Raw genomic sequence first — 14,664 nt, 5'->3', positions numbered from 1 at the left:
AGGTAGCTTTAAAAAGAATAACATAATGGTTGCTTTTCAAGAATATTTCTTGGGAGCCACATAAATGTCAGGAAGTAACCTTTACCTGGAACAAACAGATAAGATGTCTGTCCTGAAGGAACTGAGGAAGTTATTACCTTTTATCCATCTCGTACATTACAGCTGCTTTTTGCTCTGGGCAACCAACCCTCCAGCTCTTCTTGTGTCTGAGACCTCCAATAGAAGAGGATTTTCCTGCAGGAGGCAGCATCCAAACCCTCCTATTGATTTGTTCCTGAAATTCAGTCTCCACAGGAAAGGCAATCTTACCTCCTGCCCATTATTCACAGCCTGAAACTCACTGCTATTTATGAAAATGATTATATGCCATCAAATCATAGGAATTTCGGCTCCTTGTTAATATTTTAGTGGAAGGAAATTTTAAGTTTTCCCTTGGGTAGATACTACATAGTTAATAACTATTTTAGACTGTTATAACTATTAAACAATTTATTTTTATTTTTATTGAGTGAATATTTTATTTCTTTTTTACTGAAAATAGATTATTCCCTCATACAATAGTTCCCAACCATAGTTTCCCCTCCCTCCACTCCTCCCAGTGCCCACAAACCTCCCCTCTTCCTCAGATCTGCTCCCCCTTGGCTTCTTTTCAGAAAAGAACAGGCCTCCAAGAGACAACAGCCAAACATGACAAAACAAGATAAGACAAAACAAAAATAAGACAAGACAAAAGCCATCATATAGAGACTGGACAAAGCAATCCAATAGGAGGAAAGATGTCAGAGAGGAGGCAAAAGAGTCAGAGACAAACCCACTCCTACTATTACAAGTCCCATCAAAACTCCAAAATATACACAGAGATGCTAGTGCAGACACATGCACGCTCCATGTTTGCTGCATCAGTCTGTATAAGTTCATATGAGCTCTGCTTAGATGATTCACTGGGCCATGTGACCTGATAGAGAGTTTCAATTTAGACTCCCACTTCCACACAATGACTGGCTGTGGGTCTCTGCACCCATCTGCTGCTAGAAGAAACCTCTTTAATGACAACTGGCAAGACACCAATCTATCAGTATAGCAGAATATTGTCAAGAATATTAGCAATCATTTTATTGATTTTTTTTAGTTACATTTGGTTCTACCCTAGGTCTGTGGGCTATTTGGTCTCCAGTTCCTGGCCATGCTGGCAGTGTAGGTCATGGACTGCTTTTCCTTCCATGGGCCTCAAGTTAAACCAGACATTGTATGGCCACTCTCTCAAGTTCTGTGCCAACACAGCCCCAGAACATCTTGCAGGGAGGACAGACTATATGTTGAGGTTTTTGTGGCTTGGTTGGTGTCCATGTTTCTCTTTCTGTAGCCTGCAGAGTACCTTTCCAGGCCAAACAGAATAGAAGATAGGGGTGAGAGCTCCATGAAGGCAACAGCTTGATCTCTCTATGTTCAATGAACTGTGTAGATGTTGCCCACAACAATGGTACCCCACTGTCAGTTTTCAGAGAGGAGCACTTTGTCCTAGCATCAATATAGGTTGTTTAGGGATCTCCACAGAATCCCCTTCCCAACAGTTCGACTGACTGCAATCCAGTCTCACCAGTAGCCTTGCCTGGCTACAGAAGATGGTCAGTTCAGACTCTGTATGCTCCATTACTAGGAATACTCACTAGGATCACCCATGTAGGTTGCAGGAAGTTTTCCCTGCACTAGCTTTCCACAACACGCTCTAAAGGCCCCCAACTCCAGCTGTCTCCCCATACTCCCTCCCTTTATCCCTTCCCCTTAATACATGATCCCTTCTAGTCCTGCCCCCACTAACCCCAAGTCCCCCTGAAAAATATATTCTATTTTTCCTTCCCAGGGAGACGCATGTGTTTCCTCTAGAGACATCTCTTCATCTAACTACTTTGTATCTGTGGAATGTAGCTTGATTATCCTTTACCTAACAACTAATAATATACTTACAAGTGAATACAAATTATACTGGTCTTCCTGGGTCTAGGTTATCTCCCATAGGATGTTTATTTCTAGTTCCACCCATTTTCTTGCAATGCCAGTTGGATGTCATTTTTTAAACACCTGGGTAATACTCCCTTGTGTAAATGTACTACATGTTCTTTATTCATTCGTCCATTGAGGGACATCTAGGTTGTTTCCAGTTTGAAGTTATTATGAATAAAGCCACAATGAACATATTTGAGCAAGTGTCCTTGTGGTAGGATAGAGCATCCTTTGGTTACATGTCCAAGAATGGTATACCTGGGTCTTGAGGTCGATCAATTCCCAATTTTCTGAGGAGCCACCATATTGATTCCATCGAGGCTGTACAAGTTTGTAGTCCCACCAGAAATGGAGGAGTGTTCCCCACTGAGAAAGCTTTATTCTCAGTCTCATTGCCTGCTACCATTTTCTTTCCATCTTGGCCTCACCATTGCTGTGTTGACCTTGGCCTTGAAGCTTGGCCTGAATTTTTTTCCCCCCGAGAGATTCTGAATTGCAGGGGTGCCTGTGGTTGCATCTCAGCAGAGCAGAAGTCCCATAGCCATGCTGAGGTTTGAAAATAGGGCTGTCTTAGTGCACCCCACTCACTCTCATTATAGTCTAAAGCACTCACCCTCTGCTGTGTCTGCAGCATTCAATAACTGATTTTATTCCAAAGTTGTTAAGTCTGAGTTAAAATGGGCCTTATGGAGGGTTAGGAGAAATGAAGAGTCTCAGACATTGCTTGTGTTGTAAAATGGTGTAGCCCTATGAGAAGCTATTTATAATTTTTCAGAAAGTTGAACTGCAGTCCCCAGGTAACCCAGTGATTCTGGAATGGGAAATAAGTTGTTCACAGAGAAACTAGCTGACACCAGGGTTGTAGCAGTCATCTTCAGAGCAGCCCTGAAGTCAAAACTATTCAGATACCCATCATCTGTGAGTGTAAAAGTACAATGTGGTCCGGGCTTTCCATGGAATCTTGTTCAGTAAGAAATAATACATGCGATCATTTGTCTGTGACTTAGTCAACCTCCTCTTATTCAAACAAATCCCTGACACAATCATCTTACAGGGAGGAAAGGATTATATTGGCACCTGGTTGAGGATTTTCTAGTTTCCTGGGCTCATTGCTTTGTGTCTGAAGTGAGGCAGCCTGTGGTTTAGAGAGCTCCTTTTGGAGGAAGCTGTTTATCTTGGAGACACTGGGAAGCACTGAGTGAAGCTATTGGCTGCTTCACCACCATCCTGTTGTCTTGTGCTGGGGATCCAAGCCTTTACTGCACGGATTGGAGAACTTGATGAACAGGCATGGCTTATAGGCCAACCACCCCATGAGCCCATTTGTTCGTGCACTGGGTTTACAAGGTTTGTGCACTTCATTGACTGATCTGTCCATCTGTCCTGCCCACTGTGTTCTTCCATCTAAGGAATGTTCAGTTTCTTCTTAAATGTCCTGGGTGATCTTTTCTTATATTAGCATTATTTGGGAAACTAAACATGTGAATGCAATGTAGTATGTTTGTATGCGTACACACTTGTATGTGTGTGTTCAAGAGTGTGTGTGTTCAGGAGAGTGTGTGTCTTTGTGCGTATGAGTGTTCAACCCTGCACTAAGAACATAATCTTCTACTAAACAGAAACAGGAAAGATTGGAGGAGAGACTAAAATACCTGCTGAAGCAGAGAGATCTGGTCACCAAGCACAAGGTCTTGGCAGAAAAGCTGCAGCATTACTTCACTGTCTCCCAGATGAGGTAGGACCCCAGGCCAGGAGGGAGTGGCACTCAGTAGTTCCCCTCTACCTGAATCTCTCTCCTATTTGGATTTCTGCCCATCTTCATGGCCTTTGAGTCACAGCCAGGGAAAGAACATCTGAATGTATGAGCTGGTTCAGTCAACAGAAATGTCTGTCCAGGAAAAATACGTATTATCCTTAATCTTTCTAGAGATTGTGTCCCCTTCTTCATTTCTGAGCTCTCATATGTCCTGAGTTCATTGATCTTTATGTCTCCCCACACATGTTCCCATGGCAGCCCCAAACCTAACAGGGAGAGTGTTAGATGGAAGACAGTGTGCCCTCCTGCCTCTTCATTTTCCTTCAGGATGGCACCTTTAGAGGTAAGGTCCTTCCCTTGTGCAGATTTGCATGGAGCCCCTCCTTACTGATTACAGGTTTTCTGAAGTGAGCATCTGTTTGCTGTGAGAAAGTTTCTCTGGAAATAAGCAGGTTTAGAGTTTGACAGGTTGAAGCCAAGGAATGTTCTGTGCTGGAGTAAACAGAGCCTGCACACTGCAGTGTTGCGTAGACACCACTAGAGGGCCTCATACAGTTAGGTTCCAAGGTTGCTGAGTTGCCTGGTATCTGTTCAAGGCCACGCATATCTCTCCTGAACTGTGTGTGACTCTGACATTGCTATGCTGCTATTTTTTTTTTCAAAATAATGTATCTGAACTTTTGGAGAAATGTGCTGGGGTTTTGTTTGTTTTTTGGTTTTGTTTTTAGTTTAAGTGTATATTTCTCAGTTCAATCTCTAGCAATTTTTAAAGGCTGAGAAAAAAATCCAGAGCCAGCTGCTCTCTGGCCCTTCTCTCTTGAGAAAGAAAGGAATAAGCTCAGCTGAAAGGTAATGCTGATTATCAAATGCTGGCATGGCAGGTCCCCACCAGGCCTGTGTTTCAGCTGCCTTCCTCTCCTAGGTCTAAAACACTCCAGCATGATCTAGAACAGGCCACAGCCCAGGGTCAGAGCCTGCTGCAAACACACCTGCTTCAGCAGGGACACTAAGTGCACCAGGCAAAAGAGCCACCATTGACTCCTATCCCCTGCAACCATGGCATTCGTGGGGTGGTCTTTCTTCCTTCACATTGGTGTCCTGTGAGTGAATAGGCCCTGGTTTTGTCTAGGCCATGGCAGAGTTAGGATGCTTATGGGAATAATTGCCATTCTTTCTCTTGACAGCACCACTTAAGAGAACTCCACTCTAGCATCAACACCTCCTCAACAAAAGACATCTTGTAGCTCTGAACTAACCAGTGAGGAAAATCCCAACCTACCAGCAACCTACTAAATAATGTTGATTCATTATTCCAGGAGAAAATAAATCATCAGAAAGAAGCTTGAGCTACAGAGGACCTGCCAAGACTACTCAGAACTCAGACATCTATTAACAAGTGGCCCTCAAACGGGACACAGCAGCATGAGGAGGGTATGTTGGTGAGCCAGAGTTACTCTGTCAGTTTACTCTCCATGTCTTTAGTAAGCTGTCTGAGTCCTCCACATGTGGTGAGAAATCCGACAAGAAAGCCTGCATGGCTGTCATGCTGTTATCTATACATACCACATGGAGAAGAATAGGATTCCCTCCCCAGGGCAATGCTGAAGCCAACTCCATGTCACGTGAAAGTGTTGCTGAAGATGACGCACTGCAGGTGCTACAGCACTCCTTCACACCTATGTTAGTTAGTCATCGGATCTTCCATCAAGAAAATGACTAGGGATTCTCCAGTGTCACAGCCTGGACTGGCAGGACTGGTCCTGAGAAAGAACTTATAGAGGAGGTCTGAGTCATCTTTGGTGCTTTGGAAAGCCAAATGTACTCCATTGATTCGTTGGGTCTAGAGTAGAAGAATATTTTTAGCTTAAGTTTTTGGAGGGGTCTTTTCTTTGCTGGGGTTTTGTTTGCTTGGTGTTTTTAGTTTAGTTTAGTTATAAATTTTGTTATTTTTTGTTAATTTTTTTATTCTTGTCAGTGTTTTAATAGTTGGCTAAGTATATACACTGCATTTACTGACTGCCTTTTAAAAGTCCCCATCGAAGACTTTTTGTGAATAAAAAAGCAATTTCCAACTCTTCACTTTTACAACTCTTCTTTATTCAGGCATGGTGTTGCACTCCTGTAACTTCAGAACTCAGAGGCAGAGATGAATCTCTGCAAGTTCCAGGAGCCTTGGCTACAAAGTGAATTCCCATCTAACCAGGGCTACATAGGGGGTTTACACATTGAATGTTGATGGCATGGTCTACTCCAGTCTTCATGACCTAGCCTTTATGTTAACAGCCAGATTTAGAGAATGTAACAATGATGAGCTTCTGGAAAGAAAGGAATCTCCCTTCTGCACTACATTAGTCCTTTCCCCATGCCATTTCACAATTGCCCATTGTGGTTCTGGGATAGCAAAACAGTGAAAGTGGCCTTGAAATGCATGAACAAAGTTTACCACTACCCACAGCAGAGGGGAACTGCTGAGCTGCAAGTGTGAATACTGGAGATGACTTCTGACCTCTCACTCCTTTAGCATGACTGTTGCATTGGGGAGATGTAGAGTAATGACCTGCTCTGGCACTGTCATCTGCTTCCATTAGAAATATTGTGAACAAAGCCTGAAGGATTCATTCCAGTCTCTGAAATGGTGATTCCCGTTGGTTTATGACACAAAACATTTGATAAAATTCCATAAGGCTGTCTCAGATAGGTTACTCAGAATACCAATTCCATCTGCTAAATTTAAGAAGTATGAGTTTGGGGCTTGGGGAGATGGTTCAGTAGTTAAGAGCACTTGGGTTTGGTTCCCAGCACACATAAGGGGGCTCATATCCATCTGAAATTCTAATTCCAGAGGACCCAATGACTTCTGACCTCTGTACCAAGCATGCCTCTGGTACTCAGATATACATGCAAGCAGAACATTCACACACAAGTATACATAAAAGTAAAATAGGTGAGTATTACCAACTAACTTAATGCTACGTGGCAGATGAAAAGCTTCATCTACATTTTTTTTCAAGACAGGGTATCTCAGAGTAGCTTTGAGCCTTTCTTGGAACTCACTTGGTAGCCCAGGCTGGCCTCGAACTCACAGAGATCTGCCTGGCTCTGCCTCCCGAGTGCTGGGATTAAAGGCACGTGCCACCACCACCCGGCTACTTCATCTGCTTTTACTTTTAAATATTATCTCTAGATTTTTCTCAGGCTACATCAGAATTCAGTATCCTACTTTGGCATCAAATATCAAGTTTGTTTACTTTATTTTTTTCTAATAAAACTAAATTTATTCAATATCCTACAGTAATGGTTTTGATAATAACTATCCAAGAGTATAAAAAGTATAAGACATATTTGTAGAGTTAGTATATTAATACAAAGTGCATGCCTAAATACAGTAAGTTTACAGGCAGAGAGTTGAGTGGGAGAAGACTGCAGTTGAGGTCTAATAATAAATATATAAATGCAGAAATAGAGATGCTCAATCATTGGGCACTCTGTGCATATGGTGGCTTATACTAGGTAGGTTTTTCACAAAAGGAAGAAGCACACTAGGTAAAACTATAAAACTACAGGTTGTCATAAAAACTGTGGCTCTCCTTGTTGTGAAACACTAACAGACTTTAACAATCCAGTTTTCATAATAATCACGAGTGACAGAATACTAAGGCAGCATGTACCCTTCCCTCTACAATATGTCTGACATGGAAGTATTGTTTTTTCCTGAATTTTGAGAAGAAGCCATTGGACAGCTTCAGGAGTGTTCTACGGAGAAACCTTCTCTGAGATCTTAATGTGAGGCATTCCATTCAGCTACCTGGATGTTCAGAAGCCCAACTCCAAGAAACCAACTCAACTAACCAATTCAATCTCAATATACAACTCTTCTCTTTAGCCTACTTTAAATAGTGGGAGAAAAGCAACAAAAGCCCAAATCCTAATAAGGTCAAGACAAGGCAAAGGGCTACTCTATAGATAAAATCTCCACAAAGGTCAACTGAGGAAATCCAGAGCTAGAACTGAATCATACGGATATCAGTGAGTCCCATACAGTCATGTAGCAGCAATGTCAATTATTTATACACTGCAAGTTCTCTAAAAAATGTGCCTCAAGCAGCATCAGCTATGCCCAATGCATCCCCAGGACTTACACATTCTAATAAGTGGTTTCTAACCGCGTGTTCTCTACTGTATGGTGATATTTTGATACTATTCATATAGGACCTTGCCCATCCTACAGGCTTACCTTCCCATGAGGGAGCTCTGGTTCTGTTTTAGAAGATTCACATAAAGTCTTCTTATCAAATATTAAGATGAAGGGAAGTGACACGATGCTACCTGTGTGTTCAGAAATTGCTTCCTCCTCCAAGCTATTTGGAGAAATCTCAGTCTCCCCTGCTTAATAGTCAGTACTAATGGTCTGAATCATCAGAAGTTTGGTAATGCTGAAGCACTCCAGAATTTTTAACTGTCTCTAGAGGCAGGTCATGCTTCTGAATTATGACAAATTATCATGAGGAAAAATAAGTGTAGCCAGACATTTTAAAATGCCTCAACTACAACCTTTCCACAGAAAGACTAAACTACATGTGGTTTATCATAGAACAATCGCACCTCTGTGCCCTGAAATCCCCTAATTATATTCATTTGGGGGTATTAAACAAGCAAAAAAAACTTAAAGAGTACTTTACAACAGCATTCCACTTTCCAATGAAATACTCAGCATCTTAAGTATCATGTACACTTTTTTTCTTGCAGTAAGCTAGATACTGGCTTCTGAGTTTGTTGGATGGGGAATGGGTAACACATTAAAACTGTTATATAAAATGTCTTTTGGCAGAATAGTAGGTATCCAAGTTAAAAATAGGAGGTCAGTTTGTTGCTTTGTGGTCTTTTCAAAGTTGAAACCAATCTTTGTTCCCTTCTACTGAACCTCAATAACTACTCCTGAGTGGAGATGGGCAGAGGTGCCTGCCCCTCTTCCTCAGGCTTCTCAGCAGCTGCTTTCTTTCTGCTGCAGCAAGGCTTAAAGAGATGGGTGTCAATGAGAACTTCACCAAAACTGCCCTTAAAGATGATCCCACAATGTATTTTCTGTCTTTTCCAGTAGGTAATATCTAAAAAGGAAAAACTGGAGTCCTCTTAGAGCTGGAAGCCATCTCTGTATCTGAGCCTTGATCTGACTGGTTACTGAAGCAGAGACTGGGCTGGAGAGGCACTTGAGGTGCTGTGAGCATCAGGATTGTGGTGTTTAAATTCCTTCCACAGTTTACTCATGTGATTGCTTTTCATCCTGTTTCCAGTTAGAGTTCTCACTTTTTTTTGTTTTAAATGTTGTCTTTAGACTGGGTCCTGCCCTTGCATCTACCACATGATTCCAGTTTTGTTGGTTTTTTGTTGTTATTTTGTTTTTGTTTTTTGTTTTGCTTTGTTTTTCTGGATCAGCTGGCAACTTCTTCCATCTTTCCACAAACAACACACAGACACTGCAGATGTCATGTGCAACCCAAATAGCTCTGAAAATCCTTTTTGTAATGTTTACTGTCCATGAACCAAGAGCTGGAAGACTTAGCTCTGCAGATACAGCAGTCCTCTGTTCTTCAGTGCACCTTTGGCTTGTGAAAACCAAACATATTTCCTTCTGGGAAATAGCTTCCACGTGCAGCAGCATCCACACAGGGCAGGCTGCACCGAGAAAACCCCTGCAAGCACTCACTGTGTCCACAGTGAATCCAGCAAGTTTGCTGATTTTATCTGCTGCCTAAGTTAAAAAAAATTCTAAAACCTACCCAAATGTTATAGCCTAGAGCAGTAATGAAACAAAAATGCTAAAGCCAATTAATGATAAAAAAAATGTGAATGTGTATATACTTGTCAAAATTCTTAAAGTGGTAGTGTGGAGCTATTTTAATGGTTGTAGCAAAAGAAATGGAGTCAAACCACAGGGGAAAAAATGAGTTTGATGGGATATACTTCATAGTTCTCATTCATTGTTTGCTCCTCATTACAAAAACAACCCTCCCCCATATTTATAACACTTTTATTATCTCCTTCTATTTTGTAATCAGAAGGTCCTATGGTATATACCTATGGTTACTTTACCATGATATGGACCATGCGGAAAATAGAAACAATGAAGATGATTGAGGAACAAAGATATGAAAATGTTTTCATCAGCTCCTATTTAGACATAAAAAACAATCCATATCATGAGGTGTGGTGGTGCATGTCTTTAGTCCTAGCATTAGGGAGGCAGAGGCAGGAGGCAGTGTTTGATGCACACCCCAATTGTTAGTTTCTGCCACGCCGCAGCAGCCTGCATCTGCTGCTGCCACCACAGCAGTTACGTCATCACTTTTCATCGGGTTCTTTCCACCCTCAGCTCTGCCACACGTGCAGCCTTAAAAATGCCCGCCAGGCACAGCTCACTCCCTTTCCATCTCTGCCTTTTTCACATCTCTTTGCTTCTCCTCTCTTGCCTCTTCTTTTCTCTCTTGCATCTCTTCTTCCTCTTGTCATTCTGTCTCTCTCAAGTCCCCACTCCCACACAGCCCTTCACACTTCCACTCACCATTCCCCAATGAACCTCTTTGCAATAACTGTTGCTGGTGCTGTGTGTTGCTTAGTGGCATACCTTGGCAGGACATGCTGAAAGGTACTCAGTATCACCTCGCTTTCTTTTTTATTTATCATTTCACCAATTACTTAATTTAATTTAGTTTATGTGCTTTGGGGTGTGGGATAGGGAGAGGTGTGCATGTGGAGTTAAGAGGACAGCTCTTTGGAAGTCTTTTTGAGAGGATGCCAGGGTTGCAGCCATCTTAGAGAAGGGTCAGACAGGGGACAACAGGCCCTTGGATAAATTGTTCTTAAAAAACCCACCAGATGATCTGCTGCCCCTTCACCCCTAGACAATTAGGAGCTGCACACCAGGCATTTCCTGCCATAACCTAAAGGATATGCTATAACATGACTGGCATAATAAACAAAGCACCAGATATGTCCTCTGAGATATTTTCTGCTGTTACAGATTGTATACCATAGCTGTCATAGGGAATGAGTTTCCTGCAGATAAAAAGTGGGATGTCTAACTGTCAGAGGAAATGGATCTGCTGGTCAAATGGATACAATAACGTAGATTGCTAGAGGATAGGGCAATTTTCTTTGAGTTGCAACTCTCCAATCAGTTCAAACCAAGCATCTCTAACCTGACGTAAGCACCAGTCTTGAGCTTGTAATGATATAGAGTTGGAATTCCCCTAGATCTCCTACCCTAACCATTAGAAAAACCCTGCTTGAGTGCTACTCAGGGTCTCTCCTGCTCTGCTGCATCAGATGGATGGAGAGACCCAAGTTAACTGGCAGCAATAAAAAGACTCTTTGCTGGATTTTGGTCTCATGGGGGTCTTTGGGGTACTCAGGGTACAACATGTTCCATCCCGCTACCTTGTGAGATTTCAGGGTTGAACATAAATTCTCTGGTCTGCTTGGAAATGCCTCTCCCCAATGAGCATTGCTAGTCCTTGTAGCAGGAATCTTAGAGAGTCTTATTAATAAAATCAAACCCGAGGCCAGTTATTGGGGTGAATGCTGGTAGATCAGAGAGACAGAACAAGCCACAGCATTCTCACCTCGCCGGATCCTCAGCTGGTCTCTTCTCCACAGAATGGAGGCCTCTGTGTCCTCATCCCAATGGCTCTCAGCTGAACTGCTGCTAGAAGCCTGAATGCTTAACCAGCCAAATGCTCAACCAGGCAAATGCTTAACCAGGCAAATGCTTCTAGTTTCTGGTCCTCCCAGCTTATAAACCTTTCTGCTTTCTACCACCACTCCCTGGGATTAAAGGCTGCTTTCTGGGATTAAAGGCGTGAGTCACCATGCCTGGCTGTTTCCAATGTGGCCTTGAACTCACAGAGATCCAGAGGGATTTCTGTCTCTGGAATGCTAGGATTAAAGGTGTGTGCTAACATTTTCTAGCCTCTGTATCTAGTAGCTGTCTGTCCTCTGACCCCAGATAAGTTTATTAAGGTACACAATATTTTGGGGAACACAATACCACCACAAGTCCTCAAACAGTTTCTTGAAGAAGAGCTTTTATTTTTTTTTTCTTTTGCAATTTTATTTCACTTCCAGCACAGCGTGATTGATGGCACAGAACTCAGAGCCTGGAGGCAAGGCGGGGTGTCCAGAGCCAGTTTTTCTGCCTTATTGTTGAATTTCAGACTTGATAGAGGAGCTGACAGTTTGGTTCAGCTGGTAAATTAGGCACTAGTCACCAAGCCTGATGACCTGAATTCAGTCCCTGGGACCCACATTTTTTGGGGGCAGAGTACCAATCCCTTACATTGATTTCTGACCTCTATACATGTACTGCGGCATGCATGTCACACAAGTGCACAGAAATAATAATAGCAATAATAAATCTAATTTAAAATTGATGGAGAATATTGTTATGTCTATCTCACAGAATTTTAAGCTTTACTGGAGCTGTATGCCAATAAAAATTATGTTGATTTCTATATTTTATAAACTCAAAATCTGTGTTAACTTTGTGTTAAGATTAAAAAGTAACAAATATGCTTCTAAATTTATTTAACTCAGTTGTGCTCTGTTATTAGCTACCTATGTCTAAACATGAAAAAGAGCACCAGACTCTAGTTACAGAGATTATAATGCAGGACTAACACTTGCCTATAAAACAAACATGTTTTTGTCAGATGACTTGCAGGGTGCATTCAGAAACTGAGGCCAAACAAAAATCCAGCATCTTTCCAAAGAATCCATTAAGGCCCAGGAGCTAACTAGAGCAAGTATACAAAAATGCTTTGAACTCAAGGTGAGGTCAAGGTCACTGGGTCTTATGAAGGCAGCACAGCGTGATTGATGGCACAGAACTCAGAGCCTGGAGGCAAGGCAGGGTCTCCAGAGCCAGGGCTTTGCTAGCCTTGTTCTCAGGCATTCACTCAACCTCCCAGCTTTCATTTCAGATGGTGAGATGAGAACTGTTACAGTTGACCACCTTCCTTCTTTGTGATTGTGAAGAGCATTAAGAGTTCTAACAGCAAATAACCGCCATTGTTAATTGTTAATTACATGCTGATTGCAGGCTGAATGTCCCTTATATAAAATGCTTGGGATCAACAGTTTAAGATTTCATAGCATTTTTGTATTTCAGATGTTTTTAGATGTGAGATGCCCAATCAACCAGTGCAAGGTAAGCATGGGGTGCACGGGGGGGGGGGGGTGATGGTAAATTCAGTTATATATAGAGAGAGTGAATTGAATTATGTCAGTACTCACTTTTGACGAGATTTATTTAACAGGTTTCAAACACACTTCAGGTTATGGAATATTCTGTGCCAAGCACTGTAGCACACATAAAGAAATACTCAAGTTTGAAATCAGCCTGGGTAGCTAGACTTAAAACAAAAAGAGGATGAGATAGACAGACAGACAGATAGATAGATAGATAGATAGATAGATAGATAGATAGATAGATAGATAGATAGATAGATAAAATGAAAGATTAAAACCTTCTCATCTTGGCCACTTCTACTCCTGATAATTATTTACCAATGGGGTCCTTGCTGTTCTCTGGAGCTTATGTTTCCAGATAATTCCAGTATTTGCCCTTTGGCAATGAAAATCTTGGAGAGTCCTAAGATCCATCCAATAGATTCTTATGAAATCCTTAGGTTTTATAAGATGCCCTTCCTGAGGAGAAGAACAACTCAAATGTCCAGAAGAAGCCAGGATCTTCTTATGACTACTTCCATTCCTGGTTCTTAACGACATTACTGTGTTGATGAACTTTAACTTATGTGTAACAACAGCTCTAGTTTTCCTGGAACTCGCCCTGTAGCCCAGGCTGGCCTTGAACTCACAGAGATCTGCCTGTCCGCCCAAATGTTGAGATTAGAGGCATGCTCTCCAACCACCTGGCATTAAATTGTATTTCTTTTTTTTTTCCATTCACAGGCAGGTTTATTAGGTCACAGCTCAGGCTTGCATCACTGGCCGAGACAGCTCTGCCTGTAGCTTCACTCCTGAGCCTGCGAAGCGGGTACCGCCGCGCTGCAGCACGATGATATCACGTTCTGTCAGCGGATCCCCGTTCACCGGGTCCACCATGTCCTTCTGGATCAGTTTCTCTACACACTCCAGGGTGACCACAGCCCCAGAGGGCCACAGCACTGCACATGGTGTGGCATTGCTCAGGCTGTCTCGGGTCACAGCACACACGTAGCGCTCACTGTGTGTGATGAGTCCCACGCGGTCTCCAGAGTCGTCCAGCTGCGTGAAGTGCACTGGCATCAGGTCCGACATGCGTAGAGGCTTCCCAGACATCGGGCAGGTCACAGTGCGAGATGGTTTTTCCAGCTTGGTGGCCTTTGCCTCAGGCGTCAGTGAGGGAATCCAGAAGCTGGGCAGCGCTTTGTTCTTGTCCTTGCCTGGGGGACCCACCCTGGGCCCTGGCTGCTCACCATCTGTGTTGGGTAAGGTGGCAGCTTTGGGCATGAAGGGGTTGAGGGGCCGGCTCACGATGGCTGCCTCCTTCTCCAGGAAGCCTCGAACTTGGTCCTGGGCTGCAGCTTGCTGAAGCTGTTTCTGCTCTTCCCTCCGGGCTGCTCGCTGCTTCTCATCGGCCTTCATCTGCCGGGCAATCTCTTTCTTCTGGTGTAGGATGTACTCCAGGATCACCTCCCGTTCATACAGGTAGCCATCTGGGGTGACCACAGGATCATGGCAGGGCTGTAGTGAGAGACAGCAGCAGTCAAAGTCCTTCACGGCGTCCCGGCTCAGTCGGATGTTCTGGGTCCCATAGCCTGAGGCCGCTGCGTCCCTCTTCTTCTCATGGTAGGTGTAGACAGCCCCTGCAGTACAGTTCTTACCATGCCGTGTCATCCTCACAAACGGTT

At 43.0% G+C, this 14,664-nt stretch overlaps 1 protein-coding gene, 1 long non-coding RNA gene and 1 pseudogene across 2 annotated transcripts; 1 reads left to right on the top strand and 2 right to left on the bottom strand.

Moving 5' to 3' along the window:
- The first annotated feature begins 3,652 nt into the window (after positions 1-3,652).
- Positions 3,653-5,626, top strand: LOC131901946 (uncharacterized). Its single transcript, XR_009376947.1, has 3 exons — positions 3,653-3,736; positions 4,016-4,100; positions 4,942-5,626. It is a non-coding gene; the product is annotated as an uncharacterized LOC131901946 (long non-coding RNA).
- Positions 5,627-8,686: 3,060 nt separating this feature from the next.
- On the bottom strand, positions 8,687-9,411 carry LOC131901948 (SIN3-HDAC complex-associated factor-like; annotated as a pseudogene).
- A 3,822-nt stretch (positions 9,412-13,233) lies between these two features.
- LOC131901944 (nitric oxide synthase-interacting protein-like) lies at positions 13,234-14,664 on the bottom strand. Its single transcript, XM_059252987.1, has one exon. It carries the CDS (start codon positions 14,648-14,650, stop codon positions 13,745-13,747), a length of 906 nt encoding a protein of 301 aa, XP_059108970.1. The 5' UTR covers positions 14,651-14,664; the 3' UTR covers positions 13,234-13,744.

This window comes from Peromyscus eremicus, unplaced genomic scaffold (assembly GCF_949786415.1).
Source record: "Peromyscus eremicus unplaced genomic scaffold, PerEre_H2_v1 PerEre#2#unplaced_706, whole genome shotgun sequence".
Taxonomy (NCBI): Eukaryota; Metazoa; Chordata; class Mammalia; order Rodentia; family Cricetidae; genus Peromyscus; species Peromyscus eremicus.
This window is presented reverse-complemented; position numbering and strand designations above follow the sequence as displayed.

Bases quoted from the DNA above. Each gene is read 5' to 3' on its own strand.
- LOC131901944 (XM_059252987.1), bottom strand. From the start codon at position 14,650: ATGACACGGCATGGTAAGAACTGTACTGCAGGGGCTGTCTACACCTAC.